Source organism: Sciurus vulgaris, assembly GCF_902686455.1.
Source record: "Sciurus vulgaris genome assembly, chromosome: 6".
NCBI classification, from domain to species: domain Eukaryota; kingdom Metazoa; phylum Chordata; class Mammalia; order Rodentia; family Sciuridae; genus Sciurus; species Sciurus vulgaris.
Window position 1 is genome coordinate 73981467 of NC_136466.1, and position 26479 is coordinate 74007945.

Sequence of the window (26479 nt, forward strand, 5' to 3'; positions counted from 1 at the left end):
CCTCCTCTTCCCAATGCCCCACCATGCCTAAAAATCCTTTATCTTCTCCAAATGTAGAGTGCATGAATTTTATCATTAAAATAAACCTTCCAAAAAAAAAAAAAAAGAAAAAAAACCCCTTCCATTTATTCAATAAATATGAGCATTTATCATCATAGTCACCTTTGATCTTTTAGAACAAACTCAGGGAAGATATATTAAGGACTATCTTTGCTATCAGTATAGAAACTTCATGAAACAGGGCTCCCCCTGAGGTCAGTATGAGGAAGTGGGTATTTCATCCCCCAGCCCCCGCCACCAACAACTGTACGGATCAAAAATAAAGTTTCCTTAACAAGTAGGGATATTTAAATACTCTTCTGAATTTTTTCTTTTTCCCAATACCAGGGCCTCTTTTGAGTATCTTAATGGCATTATATCTACTTTTGAAGTTTCATGTGATTTGTATTTTCTGAATATGGCAAAGTACTGATTATACTTGGATGCAGAAAATATGCCTTAACATATAGGGTGAAATACAGTGTACATTTTAGACCCAGGAGCAACAGGGAAAAGATGAAGAGGAAAGACAGTTACATTGTAGAGCCTGGAAGAAACTACTTGGACCTAAGGACAATCAAGATTTCAAGTATAGAATTCTTTTAAGAAAAGTGAATACTTATGTGGGCCTATTATGTTCAATGCCTAGTCCTGTGCTAGGAAGACACTGTTATATATGCATTTGTTTTAACTGAGTTCCAGTGGAGTAAGGGGGGAAAAAAGGTGGAAAAATACTGAATATTGAAGAAGTGCTAATCACATAAAGAAAAATTAAATTTTAGTAACAGTTAAGTGCTAACAGTCTTCTTCAATTGTTTTTATTACAGTAAGAAGAATTTTACTCTTAATGCATAGAATTTGAAGAAAAAATTTATATAAGGTTTTTAAAGAGGCCTTTTGACAATTATTAATACAAATGTGAAATAAAACCCTTCAAACAATACCAATTTCAGTAATAGTTACATACAGCAATAATTTATTCTGCAACGTTCATTTAAGTTTCTGTTGAGACACAATTCATGTCTCATTAATAAAAGAGCAGACCATCTCACCCTCAAATACCAGAATGTAACAACAGTTATAGCATAGCAAAAATTCTACCTACTTCAGATAAAATCTAGTTCAGGTAAATAATTTCATTCAATGTTTACAGTTACAACAGATTTTTTTTTTTTTGAGCACCAATAGTGTGAATTGTTACAACTGTAGCTATCTCTATGCACATCATGTGACCACGAAAACTGTTAATCATAACTTCTGAAACTGAACCATCATTTTCTTCATGCAAGTAAAGCAAGCAGGCTGGGTAAACTTATTCATTGGAAACCATATTACTGTGAATTTCACAAGCCACATGATTAATTATGAAGTTAGATGGACTCACAAGGACTAAAACAATTTTTTGCATAAATACCAATTTCTCCCTGATGTAAGTTTAATTAGTTTATAATCTAGAAATGATTGATAACAGCAATATATATTTTCTATCTGTAGTGTTCATTATTTTAAGACGAGCAATAACTAAAGGATAATGGGATGGATGCTATTTAAATACATGTAAAACATACTGTACAAATATACTTGGCTTTACCACTTTTTTCCTTATCAAGAGTGCCTCCCAAAGTATGACCAGTGAAGACAAAGTGTACTCTATCAAATATGGCTTCCTGAACATAAACCCTCTAACAAGAATCAAACCTATTTACAAAAATTTTCAATCCTTTAAAGTATCATTTAAAACAAAATTTCTATATAGCAGTTGTAATCAGCATCTAATTTTCTAAGGTTTGTTCTTCCAGCTCTTTTAAACAGATGTCACAAGGTAAGACCCAGAATGGCGCTTAGGACTTTGAGTTCCACTGGATTCGGTGCTGTCAGTTTTTGAATCTCGTTTCTTGGTGGTGTTATTCACTGGTGTTGGGATCTGAGATGGCCGAGCTGAAGTGCTATCTGCGCTGCTTTTCCTAGGACTTGGGTTGTAATTAAAAGGAGTCACTCTGGCAGCAACAGTTCCACTAGGTGAACTGTGTTTACTTGAGCTGCTTGAACTAAAAGGGGTACGCTCTGCTACAGAGCTTTCACTGGTCTCTGCTGCAGGAACAGGATTACTCTGTCCTTGTTTTGTCTCAGTTCCTTTTTGGTCTGGGGCATCTACCTGAATAAAGGAGTTCAGGCGGTTTTCCAAACCCATGGTGTGCATGGAGGCACTGCCATTACCCACATTTTGTTTTCCCTGATTATCTTTTAAATCTTTCACATTTGGATTTCCCTTTTCTGAAACACTATCAATCACTGGGGGAGTATTACCTGTGGGAGACCTTCCGGATCTAGGGTTGTTAATGGGACAGTCCTCAATTCTCACCCAAACATCCTCTGTTTTAGAAACAGCAGGTGCCATCTGATAAATTAGAGTTTTTGATTCAGCACCATTTGTAGCACCTAAGGAAGTGTTCTGAGAAGTAATATTTGTGGGAGAAATTTCACTTTCTTTTATTTTTCTCCATGTTCCTTTTGTGGATACTTGGTTTTCTTTAGTTTGTTTTGTTCCTGAAGTAGAGTTTACATGTTTTTCATCCTCACTTTTTGCTTTTTCACTGGACTCTGATGAAGCAGAAAGAATTGAAGATGAGCTTCCAGTTCTTCTCCAAGTGCTTACTCGAGGAAGGGATGATGAATGTTTGCTATGCTCACGTTTCCAGGTTCCTGATCTGTTGATTGGAAGTCTGGAAGGACTTTCAGAATGGGAGCGTGCTATGTCATGACGCTTTGTTGGTCTTCCATCATTATATTCTATAGTAGGACTGAGATTGGGTGGAAGTTTTCGCCATCCACCAGCCTGAACAGATGAGTGTGTAGAGAGAGACATATCAGGAAGGGAAGGGCTTAAAACTGGTGTTTGTGCCTGAGACCTAGTGGGAGAATCTGGTCTAGAAGATGGAGAAAGAGATTCAAACGAAGCTGATTCCTCCAATTTTCTCCTTAGGGTTGGGCTTGGAGCTTCTTTGATAAAAGTAGACTGACGTACTAATACAGGTCTCTCTGATCGATCAGATTCACTTCCACTTGATTTAGTTGAAGACATTCTAGAAAGTTCTACCTTTTTACTGGATCCATTGCTATTATTCATCTGATTTAGTCCTTTGGAGGCAGACTCACTTCTTGGGATACTACTGGTATTCTTGGATAAGCCTGTTTGTTTGGTAAGGTTTTGTTGGCTCATCTGTCTGCCTGGCGATGTATATGACATTTTCCCAGAACCTGAAGACTTAGTTGAAGCAGTACTAGGGGATGATGTTCTAGGGAGTTGAGATAATTTGTTAGGAGGGCTTATTCCATTTCTACCAGGCGAAATTGAGTTTCGCCCTGGAGACTGCATAGGTCTAGTTAATGGTTGCTGGGCAGGTCTTGAAGGAGTAGAATCTCTCGATCCTGATCTAGAAGGCCCTTTATTTGTCCCACCTATTTGAGAAGTCTGCCTGGTAACAGGGCTTAACTCTGATTTCACTGATGGCTTGGCTCCTCTAGGGGAAGTGGTGGCTGCTTGACCTTCACTAGGGCTTTTGGAGGCTGGAGTCTTAAGGGGTGGGCCTTTTTTTAGAAACGGGGCTTGTACTTGAGGAGCTATTTCGAACTCCTGGAATATGAATCATTGTCCTGCCTCGAGAGATTGAAGGCATATTTGTTTGAAGGGGCTGTTTCATTTGGCTGGAAATTTCTGAATTAGATCGAACTTTTCCAGTAATCAAGCTTTTATAAACTTTTTTTCCTCCTTTGATTCCTTTATTTTCAGATTCCATTTTTTTTGTTTCCAATGTACTTTTCTCCCCAGGCTTAAGAATTCGTGGGCCTTTATTTCCTGTGAAGGGTTTTTCCTCTTGATCAGGTGTAAGATGAAAAGGTGATCCCAGAGAGATTCCTGATTTCAGTGAAAGAATGGAATCGGAATCAGATGAAGCTTGTCTAGATAAACATGCAGCAGCAGCAGCTTGATGCAAACTACTCACTATTGAATTTGCACCTTCCTGAATAGCTTTCCAATCAAAATTTTCTGAATCAGGGGATAAACCATGCTCTGAATCTGGTTTCTGTATATCTTTCAAATCAAGTGTCAAATCTTCAGCTAATATGCCACCCATATTTCTGGGACTATGCTTTTCATTATCACCCTTGATTCTTGAAGGCCTTTTCTTTTTTGGCATTGCAGAACTTATACATTCCTGCAACAGGTCATCTTCAGAATCAATACTAAGAGAACTGAGAGAACTGTTTCTTGAGAAACAAACAGGAGTATCCTCAACATGAAATGATTTAGGAGCATAACCTGATGCCTGGGGTTTATTTGGTTCTCCTTGTGAGGCAGGAGGTACAGTCTCTTTGATAGGTTCACTTTCTTTGTTGTTGTTGTTTTCTTGGTCAATGTCACTGAGAGAACTTAGAGAGGAATTGCGAGAAAAGCAAACTGGTGTGTTTTCAATAGCAAAATTCTGTAATTTTTCATCAGTTGCTGCCCCTCTATCTGGTATATCTTTGGATGACTGAGGAAAAGTGGGTTGCTTCTGCAGTATGGGTTTAGACTGGCCTCGACTTACTGGATGTTTTGTAACAGCTTGTGACTTATTAGATGATTGTTGGCTTGATGTTGGTTCTGCGTGGCTGGTAACTTTAGCTTCTGATTCCTTACTATCTTTCCCCTTTCTTAATTCTGCCTTTTCCCTGGAAAGGTCAACATCATCATCATCAAAGTCTAGAGAACTCAAAGAATCATTTCGTGAAAAACAATAAGGAGTTCCTTCAATAGGGGTGTAATGATGAGGTGAATCAAAAGTAAAACTTCCTCTAACTCGATCTTCATTATTTGGTAGCTTATCATTGAAGTCCTTAGAATTAGTTTTCAAGTTCTGTTTCTTTGAATCTTTGTTGTCTGAGAAGGTTTGTTCAGCATTTAAGTTATTTTTTGAGTCTGTATTCTTTTTCACACGTGTCCTATATTCAGTGTTTTGTGGCATAGGTTTTACTGGTGAAGTAGGCTTCTTTTTCTTACTATCTATCTGATTTTTGTTAGTTCCAGAAGAAGACACAGATGCTTGTTGGACCTGGTCCATTATCTTTTTCACACGGAAAGGCTTGTGACTTTTCCCTTTGGGCATAGCAGAATTAATGCATTCTGCAAGAATATCGCCTTCCTCTGTTTTACTGTCATCCAATTCAGGCATAGTTACAGATGAGGTTTTTCCTCTTTGATCCTCATCTGTACTTCTGCCTTCTGTAGGAATAGTATCTCGTTTTTCAAATTCACCTGACTGTGTCCTTGCTCTAACCGCTTCTCCAGTGGCTAACTCATTTGGAGGGGATTCTATTGTTAGATCACTTAGAGATGTAGCTGTGGAAAAGTTGATAGGTGTCCCTTCTACACAATACACCCGTGGCATATCATCTCCTGGTGTAAAACTAACATGCTTTTGTGCCTGTAACCTGTTTTGTGATGGCAGAAGTTTGTACACAGGCAGCTGACTTGGTTTCCTTGCCACAGGTGGAGGTAATTTTGAAGCAGTCTGGGCTAGCTTTTTGGCTTTGCGTGATGACTTTGTTGGCATAGCAGAAATAATACATTCTTCTAATATTTCAATGTCATCATCATCTGAATCATCTAGCAGATCTTTTTCAGAATCAACAGGTTTTTCTGCCTCTTTGTCCTGGTTCTCATTTGATTCTTCAGGCTGCTCTGGTTCTGTTTCATTCCCATTGTCATTTTCCTGAACTGGAGGCATTATTCTAAGCTCCACATCTTTCTGTATAAATGGTTCATCGAGGCTTAGGGCACTCAGGCTAGATGAACAAGAAAATCCATCTGGAGTACTCTCTGTGGCAAAATGTAATAAAGTATCAGCATCTGGAAGAACCTGGACCCTCTGAACTGCAGCATTTACAGCAGCTTGCTTAGGTCCACTCTCTCTCTTTTCAGTAGTAGGTACTTTATTTTTAGGTACCTCTCGCTTGGTTTGAACTGTCTGAGGAGGTGGTGGAGGGGTTTTACTTCTGCTTGGTGGCATGGTTTGTCCAGGGCTATCTGGAAGGTCACTGGGGCTTATAATACCACTTACCATTCCACTGCATGGTTCACTCTGAACAGAGCTGGCAATGGAACGACTCTCGAAACTATCAAGTGAACTGACAGAAGTACATCTGCTAAACATGAGTGGAGTCTCTTGAACATAGTGTTCTGGTGGACTTTTTGGTGTCTGAGCACCACTTTTAGAGGGAGACTTGGCCCCTGAAGAAAATTCAACAGCTTTGTGCCTGGTTGATTCTGAAGATAAACTGGAAGCTTGGAGTCGACTGGGTTTGGTTCTAACATGCTGTGACACTGTTGCAACTTCACTTACAGGATCTTCAGTTGATCTAGTTACACTGTTCTCTTTTATTTCTGCTATCTGCAGAGTATTAGCAGAATCTGTTTCCTGTGTTGTCTGATCACATCCTATTTCATCTTCTGCTGATGACAAAGATGATAATGAACTACACCTTGAAAAACATATTGGGGTGTCTTCTACACAGTAAGTCTGAATTGTTTCTTGGTTGATAGAGGGAACTTTACAAGTGGTAGCTTTTTGAGTCTGACCATTTCTACTCTGTGCAGAACTTGGATGTAGCTGATTTTGCCTCTTGGTATTGGATGAAGGTGTGGATGCCTTCTCACTGTTTGAAGAAATGTGTTCAGTTTTAGTGTTTTGTGCAGATGAACTCTTTGAGAATGGAAATGAGGGTTTCTGTGAGGAAGAAATGTCAGTGGCATATTTTAAACTATAATCAATAGGCTGATCCACATGATGCTTTTCTTCATTATATTTTATGCTATAATTTGTTGGTCTCTCCTCTTCCTCATGCTGTTCTTCTTCAGAGTAACGTTCACTATAGTTGGTTGGCTTATCATCTTCATAGTCATCTTCTTGACATAAAGGCTGGTTTACATTTTGATTAATTCCATGACCAGAACCCACTCGATTTGTTTCTGAACCACTGGTTCCCCTGGACCTATAGGGGGAAACACATTCTTGCTGTCCAAAATGTGGCTGGAACTTAAGGTGTTTATCATCAGTGCTCTCAGTATATACAGGGTAAGTGGTATTTTGACTCCTTGATTGTCTCTGCTCATTCTGTTTTATTTCATCTTCTATTATGTGTTTTGGTCTTGCCCATCTTTCATTCTGTGAAGGACTTTGCCTTCCAGAGTTCAACTGCTCATCTGAATATTTAAGACTATAATTTATTGGTGTATCCAGTTCTCCATCATTATCATCCATATGATTTGCACTATGTATTTTATGGGCTAGGTCAGCTGGATACTGACCATAACTGCAAAATTTACTTTCATCATCTTCAGAATAGGACTCAATTGAAGGTTTCATTTGACCTCTTTTACCATAACCATCACTACTACTGACACTATTTAAACTATCATTTGAAGATCTCTTATATTCCAATTTGGCGTAAGGCATAGAGCATGTCCTATTTGAATTTTCTGACTTAGTAAAATTGTATGTATTTGAGTGTGTGTGGGCAGTGGAGCTTCTTCTTATTGCATTCCTTTCATCTGTCACACAATGTAATTCGGTGGTAGAACCAGAACTTCTGTCTTCCTGGGAGGTATGAATGGCTGATACTTCTTCCATGACTTTGGCAATCTGAGCTGCGGTGGTTGAGATTGGCAAACTTCGCTTTGAAGAGGTTCCTGGATTTTCTGTTGTTGGGTGGTAACTACTTAGGCCAATTCCTCGCTCTCTTTCCAAACTTCTATCTTTTTCAGAACGGGAACTATCTAAACTCCCCCTTGATGAAGAGGAGCTGGGCAATACTGTTGTATTCAAATATGGTGAAAGAACAGTCATATTTCCAGTATTAAAATTGTCTGACCTATTATCATCATGTCGATTGGTGTCAAAAACATAGTCACCATAAAGATTTTGCTTGTGTCTTTGCTTATTACGATGAGATGCCTTAGGACTTAAATTGTCAATATTGTCAAAAGTTTCTGATAAATGCTGAGCATCTAATTCTGCTTCTAGGGCTTTTTGTTTCCTAACGTGAAGAGATGGCAAGCTTGAACCAGGAGACATAATATTGGCATCCTTATATTTTGCAGGTCTATTTGCCATGAGATTCCTTAAAGCTGCAGCACTTCCCATAGCAATCATTTTGTGCTTTGAATGAATGAGGTTCTTGAGCATGCTAACAGCCCCCATGTCCCATAATGCTTCCTGGTCTTTAGGATTTCTTGCCGAGAGATTCCACAAAGTTCCACATGCATTACTGACTATTGTCAAACTGTGAGATTTCAAGTGCTGTAACAAGGTTTGTAGGCAGTTGTTCTCTCTTAGGATTTGCCTGGAATAAAAATAAGAAATCAGAGTTAAGGTTAAAAAAAAAATCTGTAAGACAGAAAACAAGTAAATCTAAAGATAATTACTAAAAGTTAATAATAGGCATGTTATGATTGTACCAATTATTCTATAAATTCCAAGTATCCCACATCTTTTGTTCTTAGTTCATTCAGTGTTTATTGACCAAAAGAAGTGAAAGTGTTATTTTCTATCCATTCTACATTTCCTATTCTGATCTAATAGCTTAAAATACTTTCAGTGGTGGGATGGGGGTGTGAGGGAGATACATTTATTCTTCTATGTGGTGACACTTTTCCAATTTAAGAATCATAAATATATCATGAAATCTTAAACTGAACAGGAACTTTGTGGTAATTTAATCTATAGATGCAAGCCACAATGTTGACTACTGATATCTTGGAAGAGGTAAACAGAACTGATAGAATTTTTATGTAGTCAGGGAGTGTACTTTATGTACATTTCAGCAAACCTACTTTCTAGAGTAATCTCTATGTCTCCAGTTTGATTTTCTGATATGTTATCTCCCTTACAAGTGTTCTCTGGCAGATTGTGTGTGTTGTCATTACTTTGAAAAATAATGTGAAGTAAAGGTTTTCAAAACATTTAAAGCATATACATACAAGGGCTAAGAATCAACATAATGAACTCTGGGACTTGAAAGAGCTATAGCTAGTTTAATGCATGGCAAACTGAAGTTCAATGACAGCACATTCTGCAAGGAGCCTTAAAATAGACTGGAAAGGATACACAATAAGCTTTAATGTGGTGGTCTTCTCTCAATAGTCCAGTAGTCAACTGAGTACTTACTGAGTTTACAGAGTATTTTTTGTATAGCAGAAAGGGATATAAAGCTTGCAGTTTTACACCAAAGACTTAAAAGGATGTTTATATTCTTTTTTAAAAAAAATATATTTTAGTTGTCAATGGACCTTTATTTTATTTATTTATATGTGGTGCTGAGGTTTGAACCCAGGGTCTCACACATGCCAGGCAAGTGCTCTACCACGGGAGCCACAACCCCAGCCCAAGATGTTTATATTTTTATAGGCTCTTCTACTAAAAGAACCTGATGCTCTTTTTGAAAATACAGAGGAACAATACTGGATAAATTTAAAAAATGGATAAGCTGTGAATGTACTCATATTTTTGTTGACATATTATAGAACCAAAGTTTTAAAAATTGTGTGCCCTGAATCTGAAGTGATCTTTCAGATTTTAGAGACCTAGTAGATTAGCTGGTGGTTAAAATAATATGATTAGTGATGTTAACACACCACTGGAAAAATGCAAGCTCATCGTTTTTGCTTTTTTTTTTTTAAATAAGCTTCATATTCCTTTATGCCATACTAATAAACAGGAAAGGATTTTGTTCTAATATTTGTGACTTCAATTTTTTTCCTCCATGCACGGGCTATGTCTCTTAACATTTGTGTATTTCTATTCTCTTTTATGATACTATGAACTTTATTAGAATAAACAGACTGAGTAAGACTGGGGGTAAACATTTATTTTTTTACTACAGTAAGTCTATTTTGGTTCAGAACTTTTTAAAAATTATACAAAACACTGCTTACAATTAGGTCTTTTCAAAGAAATGAATTCTACATGAATTCATTTAAAAGTAATATAGAACTCTGTATATACCTGTGGTCCTCATTTGTAGCTATCAAGCTGGATACATTCCGCAATATCCCACCTCCACTTTCAATAATGGCTAAAGTATTTGTCTGGCTCCGGTAAGTGAGAGTGCCAACCAAAAACGCAAGCGCACCATCTACAGCACATATATCAGCTTTATTCTCAGTGCAATGTGCTGACAAATTCCATAAGGCACTCAGTACACTTTTGAGGGTTGATTCCTATTAAAAAACAGAATATGTATCATCTAATTAGAACTAGAATTTGTTTTTCATAATTTCTATACTTATTTCTTTTTTTTAAATTTATTTTTATTGTAAACAAATGGAATACATGTTGTTTCTGTTTGTACATGGAGTAACAGCATACAATTTGCGTAATCATACATTCACATAGGGTAATGAGGTTTGATTCATTCTGTTATTTTTTCCTTCCCCCCCCACCCCTCCCACCCCTCTTTTCCCTCTATACAGTCCCTCCTTCCTCCATTCTTGCCCCCCTCGGCCCCATTATGTGTCATCATCTGCTTATCAGTGAGATCATTTGTCTCTTGGATTTTTGAGATTGGCTTATCTCACTTAGCATGATATTCTCCGCTTTCATCTATTTGCTTGCAAATGCCATAATTTTATTATTCTTTATAGCTGAGTAATATTCCACTGTATATATATACCACAGTTTCTTTATCCATTCATCAATTGAAGGACATCTAGGTTGGTTCCACAGTCTGGCTATTGTGAATTGAGCCGCTATGAACATTAATGTGGCTGTATCTCTGCAGTATGCCAATTTTAAGTTCTTTGGGTATAGGCTGAGGAGTGGGATAGTTGGGTCAAATGGTGGTTCCATTCCAAGTTTTCTAAGGAATCTCCACACTGCTTTCCAGAGTGGCTGCACTAATTTGCAGCCCCACCAGCAATGCATGAGTGTACCTTTTCCCCCACATCCTCTCCAACACCTATTGTTGCTTGTATTCATGATAATCACCATTCTAATTGGGATGAGATGGATCTATACTTATTTCTACTGAAGAAAGTTTGTTTTTGATCTCCCCAGTTGTCCGATCTCCACTGGTAAAATTGTTTTTAAAAATTTTTTGATACCAGGGATTGAACCCAGGGGTGTTCTACCACTAAGCCACATCCCACCCCTTTTTATTTTTTATTTTGCTAAGCTGCTGAGGGTCTCGCTAAGTTGATGAAGCTGGCTTTAAACTTGTGATCTTCCTGCCTCAGTCTCCTGCGTTACTCGCTGGTAAATTATTAGGACCTTTTCATTTAGAAAAACTTTCATAAAATATCAAGTAAAAATTTAAGTAACATCCCAAATTAAGCACAACACAATATGAAATTAATGACCTTCCCTCTGTTTAAATGATATATACATCTTACAAGAACTTACATATAATAAAACATAATTGATACACATTATGAAAAGATAACATTTTTAGAATAATAGAAACTAAATTTAAAAAACCTCTATTACTATATATGGATAAAATGTTTTTCCCTGCCTGTGGTACTGGGGATTGAACCCAGGGCATTCTACCACTGTTACATCCCCTTTTAATTTGTAGACAGGGTCTCACTAAGTTTCCCAGTTTGACCTAGAACTTGCCACCCTCCTGCTTCAGCTTCCCCAGTTGTTGGGGAGATAGGGAAAGATATCTTAGAAGTACTGTTAAATGACAAGAGCAATTTGCAGAGCAGTATATACATAATTCCATTTGTATTAAAAACATACATAAATGTCTATATGTGATTGATCCAAAAGTAACAATGTAACTTATGAAAAGAAGAAAGGATACTGGAAAAATGTCTCAAAGATGCAAACTAATTACAAAAAGTCAAAACTCCCTAATATACAATATCATAGTAAACTGTCAAACTGCAATTGCCATAGAAACACTTTGATATGCAACTAAAGATTATTTTGGTCACAATTTCCCATGATTCTGATGTCAGTCTTCTTATCTCACAAAACATTCTTTAAAAATCTACTATGGGCCTATCATAGAGGCACTTCAAATAATAAAAAAATAACAAGGTGCTCTAAAAGATTACTGCAGCCTGAATTTAATAAATAAAATATTCTATGGAAAAGACAGTTCTTTTCTAAAAAAATACTTTTAGTTGTAAATGTACATAATACCTTTATTTTATTTATTTTTATGTGGTGCTAAGGATAGACCCCAATGCCTCACACATGCTAGGCAACCTCTGCCACTGAGCTATAGTTCCAGCCCAAGAAGACAATTCTGTAGGAGGATAAGACCTGTACATTCATAGAAAAGAGAAAACAGTGTCTCCTGGCAGGGGAAGTAGAATGATAAAAGATATGGCAAAAGGTAATGGAAGTAGAGGCCGGGTGTGGTGGTGCACACCTGTAATCCCACTGGAGGCAGGAGGATCTCGAGTTCAAAGCCAGTCTCAACAACTTAAGAAGACCCTGCCTTAAATAAAATATAAAAAGGGTTGTGGATGTGGCTCAGTGGTTGAGCACTCCTGGGTTCAATCCCTAGTACCGAAAAAAAAAAAAAAAAAAAAAAAATGGAAGTAGAAATCAGGAAGGAAGGCTGGGTGTGGTGGCATACACCTATAACCCGGAGTTCAATACATAGTACCAAACCAAAAAGAATCAGGAAGGAGGGATTGAAGAGCAGAAAGACACAAAGGAGATCAAAGCCCATGCTGGGAACAATGGAAAGTAAGTTGAGAGAGTTAAAATATAGGCTTTGAATGCCACAGCAAACATTATGGGACTAAACCAAAAAGTAGCTAAGTACCTTATTCTCTTTATCAAGAAATTAAGTGAATGAAACAATATTGGAGCAGGTGTAGATACCGCTTATCAGAGAGACAGAAAGAGGCAGGAAAGAAATGCTTCAACAATTCAGATACGAGAAGAACTTAATTTCAACTGCAATGTGATTAAAGTAAAGGTGGGACATTTTAAGCTTCTGAGAACAGGAAAAATGTCAAGAATTTAGAGCAGTGAGTCAAATTGCAATTTGCCCAGACGGGGAACTAAAGATAAACAAGTTGTACTCTGTAAGACTACATGTCAAAGGCTAAGAGTTTTGTTTCAAAGAAGTTTTACGGTTCAAAATAGAGGAGAAAATAAGAAATGATTAGGAGTTAGGGATGTGGTGCAGTGGTAGAATGCATGCTTAGCATATACTAGACCCTAGGCTCAATCCCCAGTGTGCATATGTGCATGCATACATGCCCACACACACACACAAAATGACAAAAGACAAAATGATTATAAGTTGGAAATACAGGTAGTAAAAGCAAAAGGAGGAGTTTCAGCAAGTTGAATGATCATGAAGTATAAAATACAGGTGAAGGTAGAAAAGAAAAAATGAAGAAAATCTATAAATCCAGAATTTGTAACCTGGAAAAGGGATGTAGCAAAAGTAAAATCAGGACACACTGAAGATGGTATGACCAATTAAATGAAAAAAGCAACTTGTTCAGGGCTTTGATTGTTACAGGAAAAGAAGCACTGTAGTAGTTAGAAGTCGCAGAGAATTTTTATTTTCATTTTCAAAAGACTGGGCTTCTTATATAGTTGAAACAGAAAAGGAGGATTCAGGACAGATGATATAGAAGGCAAGAGTGAAGTACTTGTATTTTTAAATAACCAATAAAATTTGGGGCACGGAGTACAGTAAAGGAAAAGTTCAATGTGTTCAGCTAGCTGAACAGAGTTAAAAGTGCTGTACATGCAGGGGAATTAGGAGAAAGTCCTGATTCTTGGTCATGGGTAGTAGTAAATGAAGCTGAAAGGGAATCAATGACTAATTATAAAAAGCACATTCACAATGACAACTGCATTAAATGTTGAGAAAGAGGAAACTAATGAACTCTAATATTGTTAACCAGGAAGTCCAAATCAAAATTGTATAATAGCAACTTCTAGTTTTTCCAAGATTGACCTTGCTTTAAAAAAATTATACATAAAAAGGTGGGCATGGTTGTTCACAACTGTAAGCCAGCTACTTGGGAAGCTGAGGCAAAAGGATTACTTAAGCCCAGAAGTTTGAGATCAGCCTGGGTAACACAGAAAAACTTAAAAAAAAAATTTACAGATGATTTTAGGGTGAAATGGTCTTTATTTAAAATACTGTTCTTTTTCAGGAAAAGGACAAATCTTTCCATTGATCATGGTCTTCTGTGTTTTTCAGTAGGGTGTTATCTTTTAATCTAGCCTTTTAAGTCTGTATCAATTAAAGTTGTATGTAGAACTTTAGGTCATGGTTGTCCAGGTCAGTCTTGAACAACTGGCTCAAAAGATCCTCCCACTTTAGCCTCCTCAACAGCTTGGCTACTTAATTCTTTTTTATAGCTGAGTCGAATTTCATTGTATGGATATTCCACAATTTGTTTACCATTAATCAGCTGACAGCCATTAGAGTGATTTCTAATTTTTGCTATCACAAACAAAATTACTATAAACATTCATTTGTAGGTCTGTGTGTGAACATCAGTTTTTGTTCCTCTTGGGTAAAATATTTAGAGGAGTGCAAAAGCTGGGTCATATGGCAGGTGTATGTTTAACTTAAAAACACTGCCAAATATTTTTTAAAGTGGTAATACCATTTCATATTCCTACCAGCAGTGTTTAAGATCTCTACTGTTCAACATTCTTATAACACTTGATCCAATTTTAAACTTTAACCAATATGATATGTGTAATGGTATCTCATCATAGTTTCAGTCTGCATTTACCTTAGAACTAAGGATTTCATGTATCTTTTCTAGTGCTTGGTGGTCATTAATATAACTTCTTTTCTGAAGTGTTAGTCTTCTCAATTTTATTTTATTTTTCTGCACTACAGGGAATTGAACACAGGGGACACTCTACCACTAAGCTACATCCCTGCCCTTTTTGTTTTGAGACAGGGTCTTTTGAAGTTGCCCAGGCTGGCCTTGAACTTTTGATTGTCCTGCCTCAGCCTCCCAAGTAGCTGTAATTAGAGGCATGCACCACTATGTCCAGTTCCTTTCAGTAGCTTTAAAGGTATCTTTATGCAGACCCCAAGCATATCTGATATTATCTTTATCACTAGTAATTTAGTTTAATATTTTTTTCCTAAGAAGTTTTCAGTGTCTTCCAGGTAAAAAATAGACTTCACTAAAAATACATAACTAAATATGCAGTGAAAAACAAAAACTCTTCACCCTCTCTGAAAAGGAAAGTTTTGAAGAAGAAAATGTAGGCTATGTATAGGTCTCAGACCAGTTGGGTCAAGGAAGCCCAGTTTGGCTAAGAGGACTTGCTTGGTTGCTCTCAGATTTCCAGTTTATTTATTTATTTATTTTATAATTAGTTTAGTTTCTGAAATAGATACCCTATCTGGAGATATCTCCTTCTAGAAAGAAATTATTATTTGGAGTTTCCTGTTGATCATTAAACTTTGAGGACTTTGGGGAATTTTTAAATTTGGAGAGCTCAAAAGTAATACAACAGAGATTCTCAAGAGTGATTCTGTCCCTTCTTCTTAAGGGACATTTAGCAATGTCTGGAAATCTTTCTGATTGTCACACCTGTGGGGAACAGAGGGATGGTGTGCTAGCAGCTAGTGGGCAAAGGCTACAGATGCTGCAAAATATCCTACAATGCATAGGTTGGCCCCCTAAAACAAAGAATTATCTGGGTCAAAAAAGTTTACAATGCTGGAGCTGAGAAACCCTGACTAAGCTACCATATACAAGCTTTCCCCTTTAATACTTTAGGAGTCTGAACTAAAACAATGGCAATAAACAGGTCAGAAATTAGGAAATCTGGCAAGGGGTGGGGAAGAAGTATGGAGAAGGTGGGGAAAAAAAGTTAAACACGAATCCATATTACAGCACTAAATATTTTCAAGGGTACCTTTTTAACATCCAAAGCACATTCCATCAATGCTTTTACACTTCCAACTTCCCGTAATGTCTTTTTACTATTTACATCTGCTCGCCAAGACAAATTCCTCAAAACACTTGCAATAACCTGCAAATGAATCAATTTTAGAATAATCTGTATAAATGCTTCATATTGGCTTCATTTTTATTTCTAATGCTAGAGGTTAAGAATAAAATCTATTCAGGTTGAGAAAACTTTATCTGAAATGCTTGGGACCAGAAGTGTTTTGGGTTTCAGATTTTGTTGGCTTTTGGATTATGTATATACATTACACATTATGCAATAACATGGGCATGGCACCCAAGTCTAAATATAAAATTCATTGATGTTTTATATACATCTTATACATATAACTTGAAGCTAACTTTATATAGCATTTCTTTTTTTTTTTTGGTGCTGGGGATTAAACCCAGGGCCTGTGCTTGCAAGGCAAGCACTTGACCAACTGAACTATACCCCCAGCCCCTATATAAGCATTTTAATTATTTTATGCATGAAGTTTCATGGTGTGAAATTTCCTACTTGTGCTGTTATGTTTGACACTCAAAAAGTTTCAGATTTTGGATTAGGAATGCTCCACCTGTAGCAAATAAATTCCTACAATGTAATTATTTTCTTTTATTCTAATGTTACTGAAACCTTACTCTAAACATGAGATAATAAATACAGAGCTATGGCTTAAATCAGAATATTAAACTGCTAATATCCAAGAAAAACATTTGAAATTCTAAGTGGTACCTGCTGTAAGTCTTCACTTTCAGATTTCAGTTGGGCCACAAGTGCTCTCATGCAGCCTTTCATAGAGCATAGTGTAGCCTGTAAAATTAGATATTAAACAGTGTCATCAACAAGGTAACCTGAAGCTGTGCTTACTAAATGTCAAACCTAGTTTTCACTGTTCAATTTTAATCATAACTGATACTTCACCAGTTCAAGATGTAGAACAAGATTACCTAAATGATAGATGCCCTCCCAATTCTCTGCTATTTGTCGTTCCTTTGTAAAACTGAAAAAATAAAGTGAATAGATGATAAGAAATATAAGCAAAGGGTTTTAAAGTAAGGTCTTTTATCTGGATGGAATCAATTTGTGTCCAACACTTGCCTTGGTTATCAGGATTTTCATATTCATAGGAACAATTCTGTAATATAATTGTACAAATTCAGTATGGTGTTCTACCTGTAGATATACTTTTGCCTTTGTTTAGGCAAAGCACGACCACATGAGTAAGGATATGCAGTGAATCTGAAGTACAGGTTTTTATTAGTCATTGTCTAATTAGAAGGGAAATAGAGAAAATAAGTGAAAAGTAGTTTGTGTGAAAGTAAATTAACCTGACCTAACTTATGAACCTGAGCTATCTTAGGAGACAGATCTTAAGAAAACATACCTTGTTGGCTACATCTCCAAAAGTCAAGTTTGTCAAAGCCATTCCAGCATATCGTCTTAAAGTAATACTGTAGTGGTCATTAGTAAGCCCATACATTTCACAGTCCACTTGCAATAATTCTGCAATGGCCTGTAGTCCCCCTAATTTAAAAAGGGCAAGAGGAAAAAGACAATAATCTAAAATAAAACAAATTAGCATCAAGTTGATAACTTAAATATTAGGAAAAAGAAACCTCAAAGAATGAGAGTATATGGTTTAAATTTGCCTTTAGGTTTAAAAGCCACAAAAACTGTTATAAAGGACTTTTGTGTAACATATTTATTAAGTACAACCAACAAATATTCCATTTTCCACCAGTTTCTCCACCCTCCAGTCCCTTGCTTTACTGAATGAAATGAGTATATCTTCTACTTATTGCACATATACTATACATTGTCAGCCATGAAGATGGCTATTTTCTATCACTAGGTCTTTCTGAACATCAACAGAAAAAGGCAACTTATTTTACTATTAGGGCTTTATAAAAACACTTTTCATTGTTACACACTGTGGGCTTAATTAATATTTTTTATTTGTCAAATAATTACCCTTAGGAATAATGAAACTTTTAAAAGAAACTGTGCATGAAGCAAAGATTATTTTTTCATCAAAAAGAATGTCTAATCAACTTCTAAGTTCTAGAAAAGTATTTGTACTTTAAATAATTTTTCTTTATTCTTCTTTGATAGTATCAAATACCACCTATACTAGGATTTGGTATTTTCTTTCCCCTTGATTCTTACCACTGGGTATGCTTGACAGTGCCCACAGTGGCCAACACTAAGAGGGCAAGGAGGAAAACAAAAGGAAAGGAAAGGAAAAGACAACAAAGGAAGGGCTTAAAAAAAAAAAGTGAAGAAAAATGGTGAGGGAATGAACAAAAGAAAGATAAAAATGCATATGGAGCTGTTAAAAATATTATTCATCATCAAACAATCATGGGACTAGGAATATTGTTTTTTTTTACAGAGAAGTGGCTAACAGAAAAAAGGAAGATGAATATAGACAGGCAATTCTGGGACACTAAGTCTGAACAGATCATTAATCTGAAAGAAGTCTAGTACATTATGGTTTTATAAATGATCTGGGAATTTTTTGCAAATTTGCAAACAAAGTTCTATCTTGGGGCAAGAATTCCAGGCCAAGGGATTAAACTATAGGAAGAGTCATGCAAATATTTATGACTAACAGAAATGACAGATGACTTTGACTATAGGTAAGTGAAAATTAATTTGTTAAAAGAAAATCTAAACCATATTCAGAAAGATTTTTCTTCCATTTACCCGAGATGGTGGAAACTATAAAATCAGTGAACCAAAACTAGTTACTGTCTTCATGAAGCTTACAGACTAGAGCAAAGACAGACATTTCAAGTACAGGGTTAGTAAGTAATTTAACCTAGACCTAGGGTTGGAGGAGGTCCTTAGAAAAAGGCTAAGAATCTTTAAGGAAGAATGAGGATGTAACAATGGTGGAGAAAGTATGAGAAAGATGTATTCTGGAAGAAGAAATAGCATGTGCAAAGGCCCTTGGGCTTGAAATATAAAGCAACAAGGAAAGGAACACAAGATGAGGCTACGAAAATGGGTAGATACCAAATCATGTAAGACTTTCTATGCCACATTAAGGATTTTAGGCAGAGGAAAGAATAATGAGATGTGCTTTCTAAATAGACTACTACTTTACCTGCAATGTGTAGAATGGATTATGATTGGAAGCAGAGTGGCGTAAGACAAAGTACTACAGAAGAGAGACAGTGGTGGCTTGGACTGTGGGTGAAAAGAAAAACATTGATTTGAGATATAGTTAAGAAGTGGAATTAAAGTACTCAGTTACTAGATGAAGGGGATAGGAATGAAGTCATGTATGACTTTTAAAAATTTTGGCTTAAGCAAGTGAATTGATTAGGATACCAAGAATAATTCTGGAAAGACTAGAGATTTGGGGATGGGGGAGTTAAGAAATTCAGTTTGTGACAGCTGAGTTAGAATCTTTGAAATATCACCTAAAGGAAGATGTCAGTCAGGAAGTATGATAATGTGTTTAAAACTCAGAAGAGAGAACTAGAACTAAGATGTAAATCTGAAAAACACTGGACACTAACCCTAACATGGTAACTGAAGCCTTGGGAGTGGATGATACTGTACTTGGATAAAGGAGAAGTACAATAACAGAATTCTAACCCAGGACATTATCAGAGTCACTATAGACCTGAAGACTGTGGCTCAGAATATTAATGAGATCCTCAAAATGTCAAGTATCATGAAGCAGGATATCAACAGTGAAGTTATCCTATGCTTGTTTCTTCATAAAATCCTGCGTGGTATAGCAATATCTGGAATGGTTTCTTAAGAAAAAAGTGCATCTAAAGAAGGTTCCAAGAAGGCATTAAATCGTCAAAGACTTGAATACTCTTGTATAGAAAAACTAAACATTTTAGGACTTGATTCTGAGAATAAGATTAAAGAAAGATATGATGGATGTCAACAAAACCACGAAGAACATGACTAATGAAAAACAGGCACATTTAATTAAATCTGGCATATCAGATATAAGAGATATCCATTTACAATGACAGGCAAATGAGAAGAAAAAACAGGCAAATAAGAAGAAAAGATTTCAGTGAATTTTGAGGTAGAGAATATAATTCATAGGCTAAAACTATAAATGAATTCAGTAAAATATGCAAATTTATGATTGACAGAATAATAACTGGTTGCCCTAAGAAAAATTAGGATGTTTCAAGGTAATAAGCACATCCTTATACATTTTATTTGGTGTCTATATTAGGAAATAGTTGTTTAAATGGACATAATTATTGTCCAATATGGTATCTTATAACCTTACAAATAATGGGGGACCAACTGTCTCAGGTGACATTAAACAGAATCCTTAATTCAGATTCTTAAAAAAAAAGAGAGAATAGAGAGATGATGTTTAATTTTTAAGTATACTATTTTTGTTTTACTTGATTTAGACAGCCACCATTAGCACAAAATGCCCCATTCTAAATTAAGTATCAGGAGCTCAATATCAATATTCTATAGAGATCAATGTTCCACAAAGTTTCCTGATCATAAGCATCATCTTGGCTGCTTGTTAAATATGATTCCTAGTCTCCTTCCCTGGAGATTGTTTGCTATAGGGCCAAAGAATCTAAATGTTTTGACAAGTGTCTCTGGTGATGTTATGATCTAGAAACTTTGTAAAACACTAATGCAAATAAATCATAAGTTCTTTGGAAGCCAGGGCCATGTCTTATTCAAAATTTCTAGTGCCTAGCACAGTTTCTGGGACAGATTAATATCATATTTATAGTCTAAAACTTCTAATACTAATAGGTAAAAAGTTAAATGACCACGATCTTTATATATGTACATATGACAGTCCCAATGGACTGAGCTTAAGGATTTCCTTTCATCTAATTGGAATTTATTTCTTCCCTATTCCTTACTGCCAGATACCTGTGCTATCTTATACTATCTTCCGCCAGTTTACAAACCTTAATTCTCCTTTTGCCCCAGTGCAAATTTGGAGACTAGGAGTGAGAGGAAGGTAATCCCTGTGGCTATGTCCCCAGCAGTCACACCCCCAGAGGCCCCATCCTGCTCCTCACCTGAAAGCCCCTGCCCTAGCTCCTGTGATGAAATGCCCCGGGTAGCCTTCCTACCTGAAGAAGGAAGAGGAACAAATACTGAGTCTAGGTTTTAGTTTGAAATTCAGATGATTAATGTGTCAGTCCTAATCTACAGTCCATTGGAACATAGGAACATTTATAATAGAAAAATATATTAAAACTGGATTTACTGTTTCTTTATTATTTGTATCCCTTTCCCATTATTATTAGCATTAAAAAAACTTAAAATTTTACAAATGCTGAGACTACTGAGGGGAGAACTCAAGATTTACTGAGATTCCATAGAATACTGGGGGAGGAAAGAGAATCAGGTGGGGCCTGTGGGGAAGAAAGCATGGCTGGAGGGTAGGTCTGAAATTTCAAAGTACAGAGCCTCCCAAAGTGATGACTCTGAAGGAGACAACACTCATTTTTGGCTGTGCAAGTTCTCTGCATTTAAGAGTCTCATGACTTTAATCCCTTATAAGATAAATGATGAATGACAATGATGAGGGTGACAGGAATAAAAAGTGGAGGCTGGAATGTAATGTAAAACAAACAGCATAATAAGCAAGGGCACAGCTACACTAAGATGGAAACTCAGTGTATGCTTCTTGCTTGTGGCATGAAAAAATCCAGCTCACATGAGGTGGCTCAGCATGATGAAATTTATAAATATCACATATGCAAAATGAACCTAGAAATCAAAGAAAAATCGTTACATGAAAAATGGGGTGCACAAATGCAAGTTACATAAGTTTTAGAGTGTATGATAACACATACCCAAAGGACTTATTGTTCCAAAATTAATGAAATGTTTCTAGCATAATGTGTTTCTATATTAATCAGTTCCAAAGACACCATGCCACTTATGATGAAAATCAAGTAAAATACCAAAAACCATGAAGATAAATGAAATGCTTAATAATTCTTCCTGGTGTTCGTCAGAAGTGACTGACAGATTTCAAGGAAAATGAAATTTCTATATTTTAAAATAATTCAGATTACTCTCATCAACTGTCATATGGGTCAACCCTGGTAACAGGGACAAGGAAGGGTCCTGTTTGATAATTTTTTTCAATCATTGGCTAAGATTTTGAAAATCTAAGGTAGTTTTTAACAGGGTAGCAGTTTGTAGATTCAGGACCCTTTCTCCCAGGGAAACCAGGTAATGGTATTTTACTACAAGGAGGAAGCAGCTGGTAATAGAAGGATACTTCCTTATATCTCAACTCATCAGTGACTGAATATCTTCATTTAGTGTATTGAGTTTCTACCATGATTTAAAAAACCCATCAGTATTTGTCTATGGCGTTAAGAAACATTTCTGTCTTACCAAGTTCATTCATTGCATGTCTATGCTCTTCATCAAAAGAAAGTTTCATTAGAACACAAACGGCAGGACAGATCTGATGTTCAACAGGAGCTGGCACTGAAAAATAAAATAGATGTAAACCATAATGTTTTGTTACTTGAAAAACAATGATTATACTTTAAAAATATGCAGGGATCATTAATATATCCCTAGTGCATATAAATTTAATAGATTGACAAATATTTGCTGAGTGGATAAATAAATACTACAAATGAGGAACAGAAAATGAATAAAAGCTTTTCTTGGTTCCATAAAAATGTTTACTGCTCATCTGTCCTTGATCAAGTCTATTAGATTAAGAGTCCGTGAATGTTTATGGTATAATTTACATATCTAATAATATAAAATTATGTTTACTAGTTGGGCATGGTGGGATATATCTGTAATCCCAGTGACTTGGGAGGCTGAAGCAGGAGGATTCAAGGGCAGCCTCAGCAATTTAATGAGGCCCCAAGCAACTTAAGAGTTTGTCATAAAATAAAAATATAAAGGGCTGGGGATACAGAGCTCACTAGCTACTGATTAAGCAACCCTGGGTTAAATTCCCAGTACATTCTGCTCCCTCAAATTTACGTATGTTCACTATATGAAAGAATAAAAACATTCTGGAATAAAATGTTTAATTTTGTTTATAACTTCAATTTAAATTATTGTCATAAATGTGGGATAAAAGCTCATGGGGGAGGTTCAATATGGTGGCTTATGTCTGTAATCCCAGCAATTTGGGAGGCTAAGGCAGTAGACTTGCAAGTTTAAGGTCAGCGTAGGCGTGTCAGTGAGACTGTTTCAATAAAACTAAATAAACCTGGGGAAGTTAGCTCAGGGGTAGAGCACCCCTGGGTTCAATTCTCACTATAACAAAAAAGAAAAAAAGAAAAGAAAGAAAAAGAATGCATGAAAATGCCAGTATACCAATGTAATACTTAGTAGAGAAAGTTTATTAGACTGATATAAGATAGTAAGAAAAAAATCTTTTTTTTTTTTTTTTTTTTTTAAATTTTGAAGTGGTCTCAGTGGGACTGAGAGTGGCCTTGCACTTGAGATTCTCCCATTTCAGTCTCCTGGATCACTGGGATTACAGGTGTGTGCCACCACACCTGGCTTATGTACAAGGTTTCAAAACTTACTATTTGATGTTTTTGAAAAGTTTAAAAAAGTATTTGTTCAGAAGTAATAATGTGGTGTTGGTGATGTGGCTCAGTGGTAGAGCACTTGCCTGGCATGCCTTAGGCCCTGAGTTCAATCTCCAGTACCACAGGCAAAAAAAAAAAAAAAAAGAAAGTAATAATGTGGACCATTTCTATTAATTGTGGATAGCCAAGAATTAATCCAGAAAGGCAATGTTCTCTCAATAATATATCTTATTAGCTCTTCTTATTCTAGGACAGTAGATATAAAGAATCAGTTTGGCTTTAAAAAATTTTTAGATTTAAAATCATTTTTATACTTAAGTTTGGAAAAAACTCTGCTACAGCTTCCTAAGTCATGTTTTCACCATAATTCCTTTTACTGCTCTCCAAATCAATAGCTCTCCAAATCAATAGCTCTCCAAATCAATATGAAACAATCATCTACTTATCCTGTGTGTGTGTGCATGCATGTACACGTGCGTTAATTCTTACTGGGTGAAGGAAGGCCTTACCTTATATACTTACTGCTGTTGGTTCTTGGCTACAGGAATGAAGTTATGTCCCCAAGGGACTCAACTTCTATGTTCCCTGCTCCTGAGGGAGAAGGGCTAGTGAGCAAGGGTCTCTTACTGAGCAAGGAAATGTGGGGTTTATTACCACCAGCAAATGGGGTCCATTGCCTGGAGCAAGGTGGTACAGTAGGAAGAGTACTGAGCTGACAGCACATTTGGCCTGTTTATGTTCCTGTCTCTGTCACTTACTAGATGTGAGGCCACAGTAAGACTTTTAGCCTCTCTGAGTCTCAGTTTCTGCATCTGTAAAATGGAGATGATGATACTTTCCCTTTTTTTTGGAGGATCATACAGCATCCACTGAACAGACTGGTATGCATATGTGAAAGATTATGGCTTGGTCACTAATAGCTGGAGGAACTTATGTAAAGTTGCTTTTCTGAGCTTCCCCTATGGAATGAAAGAAAAGGGCAACCAACAATTGTTCAAGTTCTTTCTAGCTCTGCTAAGCTTTGACTATATAAATTTCTTTTGATTTGCTGTTCTTTTTTGGTTGCTGAGTAGTGCATATAACATTTTCCTTTGTTAAATTTTTCTAGGAAAATACAGACTTAAGCTATATATGTTAGTAGCACAGATAGCTAATATGAATTAATGCCTTCACTCATAAAGACAACATATTAACTAAAAAGTTTTCTAATCTAAAACTTTTACATTTGCTTTCAAACATGCACTATGATGTACACTACAAAGAACAACATACTTGGATTTTTGTCCTGGTCCATGCCTTGTTCATGGGCTTCCTGCCACTCCCAACAGGTTTCACAGTAAGCTCGTATCTGTTCCAAAAGATGAAGGACTCGGATTTCACGCCTGCCTCTCTTGTCATCAGGCTGTGAGTGAATGATGTTGTGGAGTGCTGCACTGGCCCTGGCCCGAGCCTCTTTACTGCCCCGGGAATTTCCCAACAATACAGAGTCTTTGTCATTGCCATGTAAAAGCTGGATGAGGAGAGGAAGACATCCAGACTGTCGCATGGATATACAGCTGTCTTGGGAGCTAGACATAGCTAGCAAAGTTCGTGACATATCATCCTTATCATGAGTACCAAGCATTGACAACAATGAATACACCATTTCCACCTGTGGGCCAAATGAGTTTAGAAACAAAATTATGACTTTAATATATCTAAAAGCGAAGACTAATGAGGTGATGAATGGGATAGCTATTGTAACTTATTAAAAACAAAAAACAAAAAACAAAACCTGTCAGGATGAAGAAATGGTATTATATCAAAATCTAGACAACAACCAATAATTGGTGTTTATATGAATAAATAGTAGCAGTGATATTATACAGTGTGAAAAAAGAAACTAGGTTATTTCATACTTAAATGCTATTTGTCTGGATCAGGGAGTGGTAACTGACTAACGAGGCAAAATCAACTGATGTCTCTTTCATGTACACATACAACAAGGAATGTGGTTTATCTAAATCCATTATGTAATATTTCTTTTAATCTACAATTATAATCAAGAGAAAACATTTTGCAACAATTGTTATTTACTAAGTACTAATTCAAAACAATCATTAATTTTGATCAGACTATATTGTTAAAATTAATGATTTCTCTCTTATACATGCAAAAATATTTTGTCATAAAAATGAAAATGCCATGATCACATAAGGAGTGATAAAGCCAGGACTTGGAGTCATTTTTTCTTTTTTTTAAAGCCAACTGGGGTAAGCATTAGTTACTCTGACAGCACATTCTAAGGATTTATTTAGAAATAGATTAGAAACAGGAAAATAGTACCTAGTTATCCTGGACTGTCATCAGTTTCATTTCAAAGCTAGAAGCTATTATATAAAAAAGTAGAGAGTATTATCTCTTTAACTCAGTTGTTCTCAATAAGGACCAATTTTGCCCCTATCAGGACACATTTAGTTAGCTATATCTTGGAGATATTCTGGGTTGTAACAAGGTGAGGCAGGAGTTTTAAGGGAATCTAGTGGATAGAGACCAAGGATGCTGTTAAACATCCCACAATGCAACAAAGAATTATCTAGCTAATAGTGCCAAGGTTGAGAAATGCTGCTCTGAATGTGTAAACACACATACTTTTAGATATGAAAATTTTAGGAAGAAAATATAGAACTATGAATAAATAGGTTGTCATCAGATTTAGGTTCAAATTTTGCTCCATCACTTACAAACAAGCTGGGTGGTGCTAGTTATTTTATTTGATTTCTCTGAGGTTTAGTTTTCTGAGTTACAAAACAGAGAAATTTGTAAAGGCTAAATGAAATAATACATGTATGGGACAGTGGCCGGGCATTCAAAACACACAGTAGAGTCTTAACTTTATCAGGCACAAACCACTTCAAAAGGAAATGGTATTCTAACTGCCAGTTTTTACACATAGTACTG

General features: G+C 36.2%; 1 protein-coding gene across 1 annotated transcript in view; it reads right to left on the minus strand.

The window, feature by feature from the left end:
• Positions 1-891: 891 nt before the first annotated feature.
• APC (APC regulator of WNT signaling pathway) overlaps positions 892-26479 on the minus strand; it is a 139836-nt gene continuing 114248 nt past the window's right edge. Inside the window, 9 exon segments of the mRNA XM_079143500.1 lie at positions 892-3634; positions 3636-8421; positions 10083-10297; positions 15957-16073; positions 16725-16802; positions 17377-17516; positions 21032-21085; positions 22368-22463; positions 24812-25190. Of these exon segments, the coding sequence (XP_078999626.1) occupies positions 1844-3634; positions 3636-8421; positions 10083-10297; positions 15957-16073; positions 16725-16802; positions 17377-17516; positions 21032-21085; positions 22368-22463; positions 24812-25190 (7656 nt within the window). The 3' untranslated portion in view covers positions 892-1843.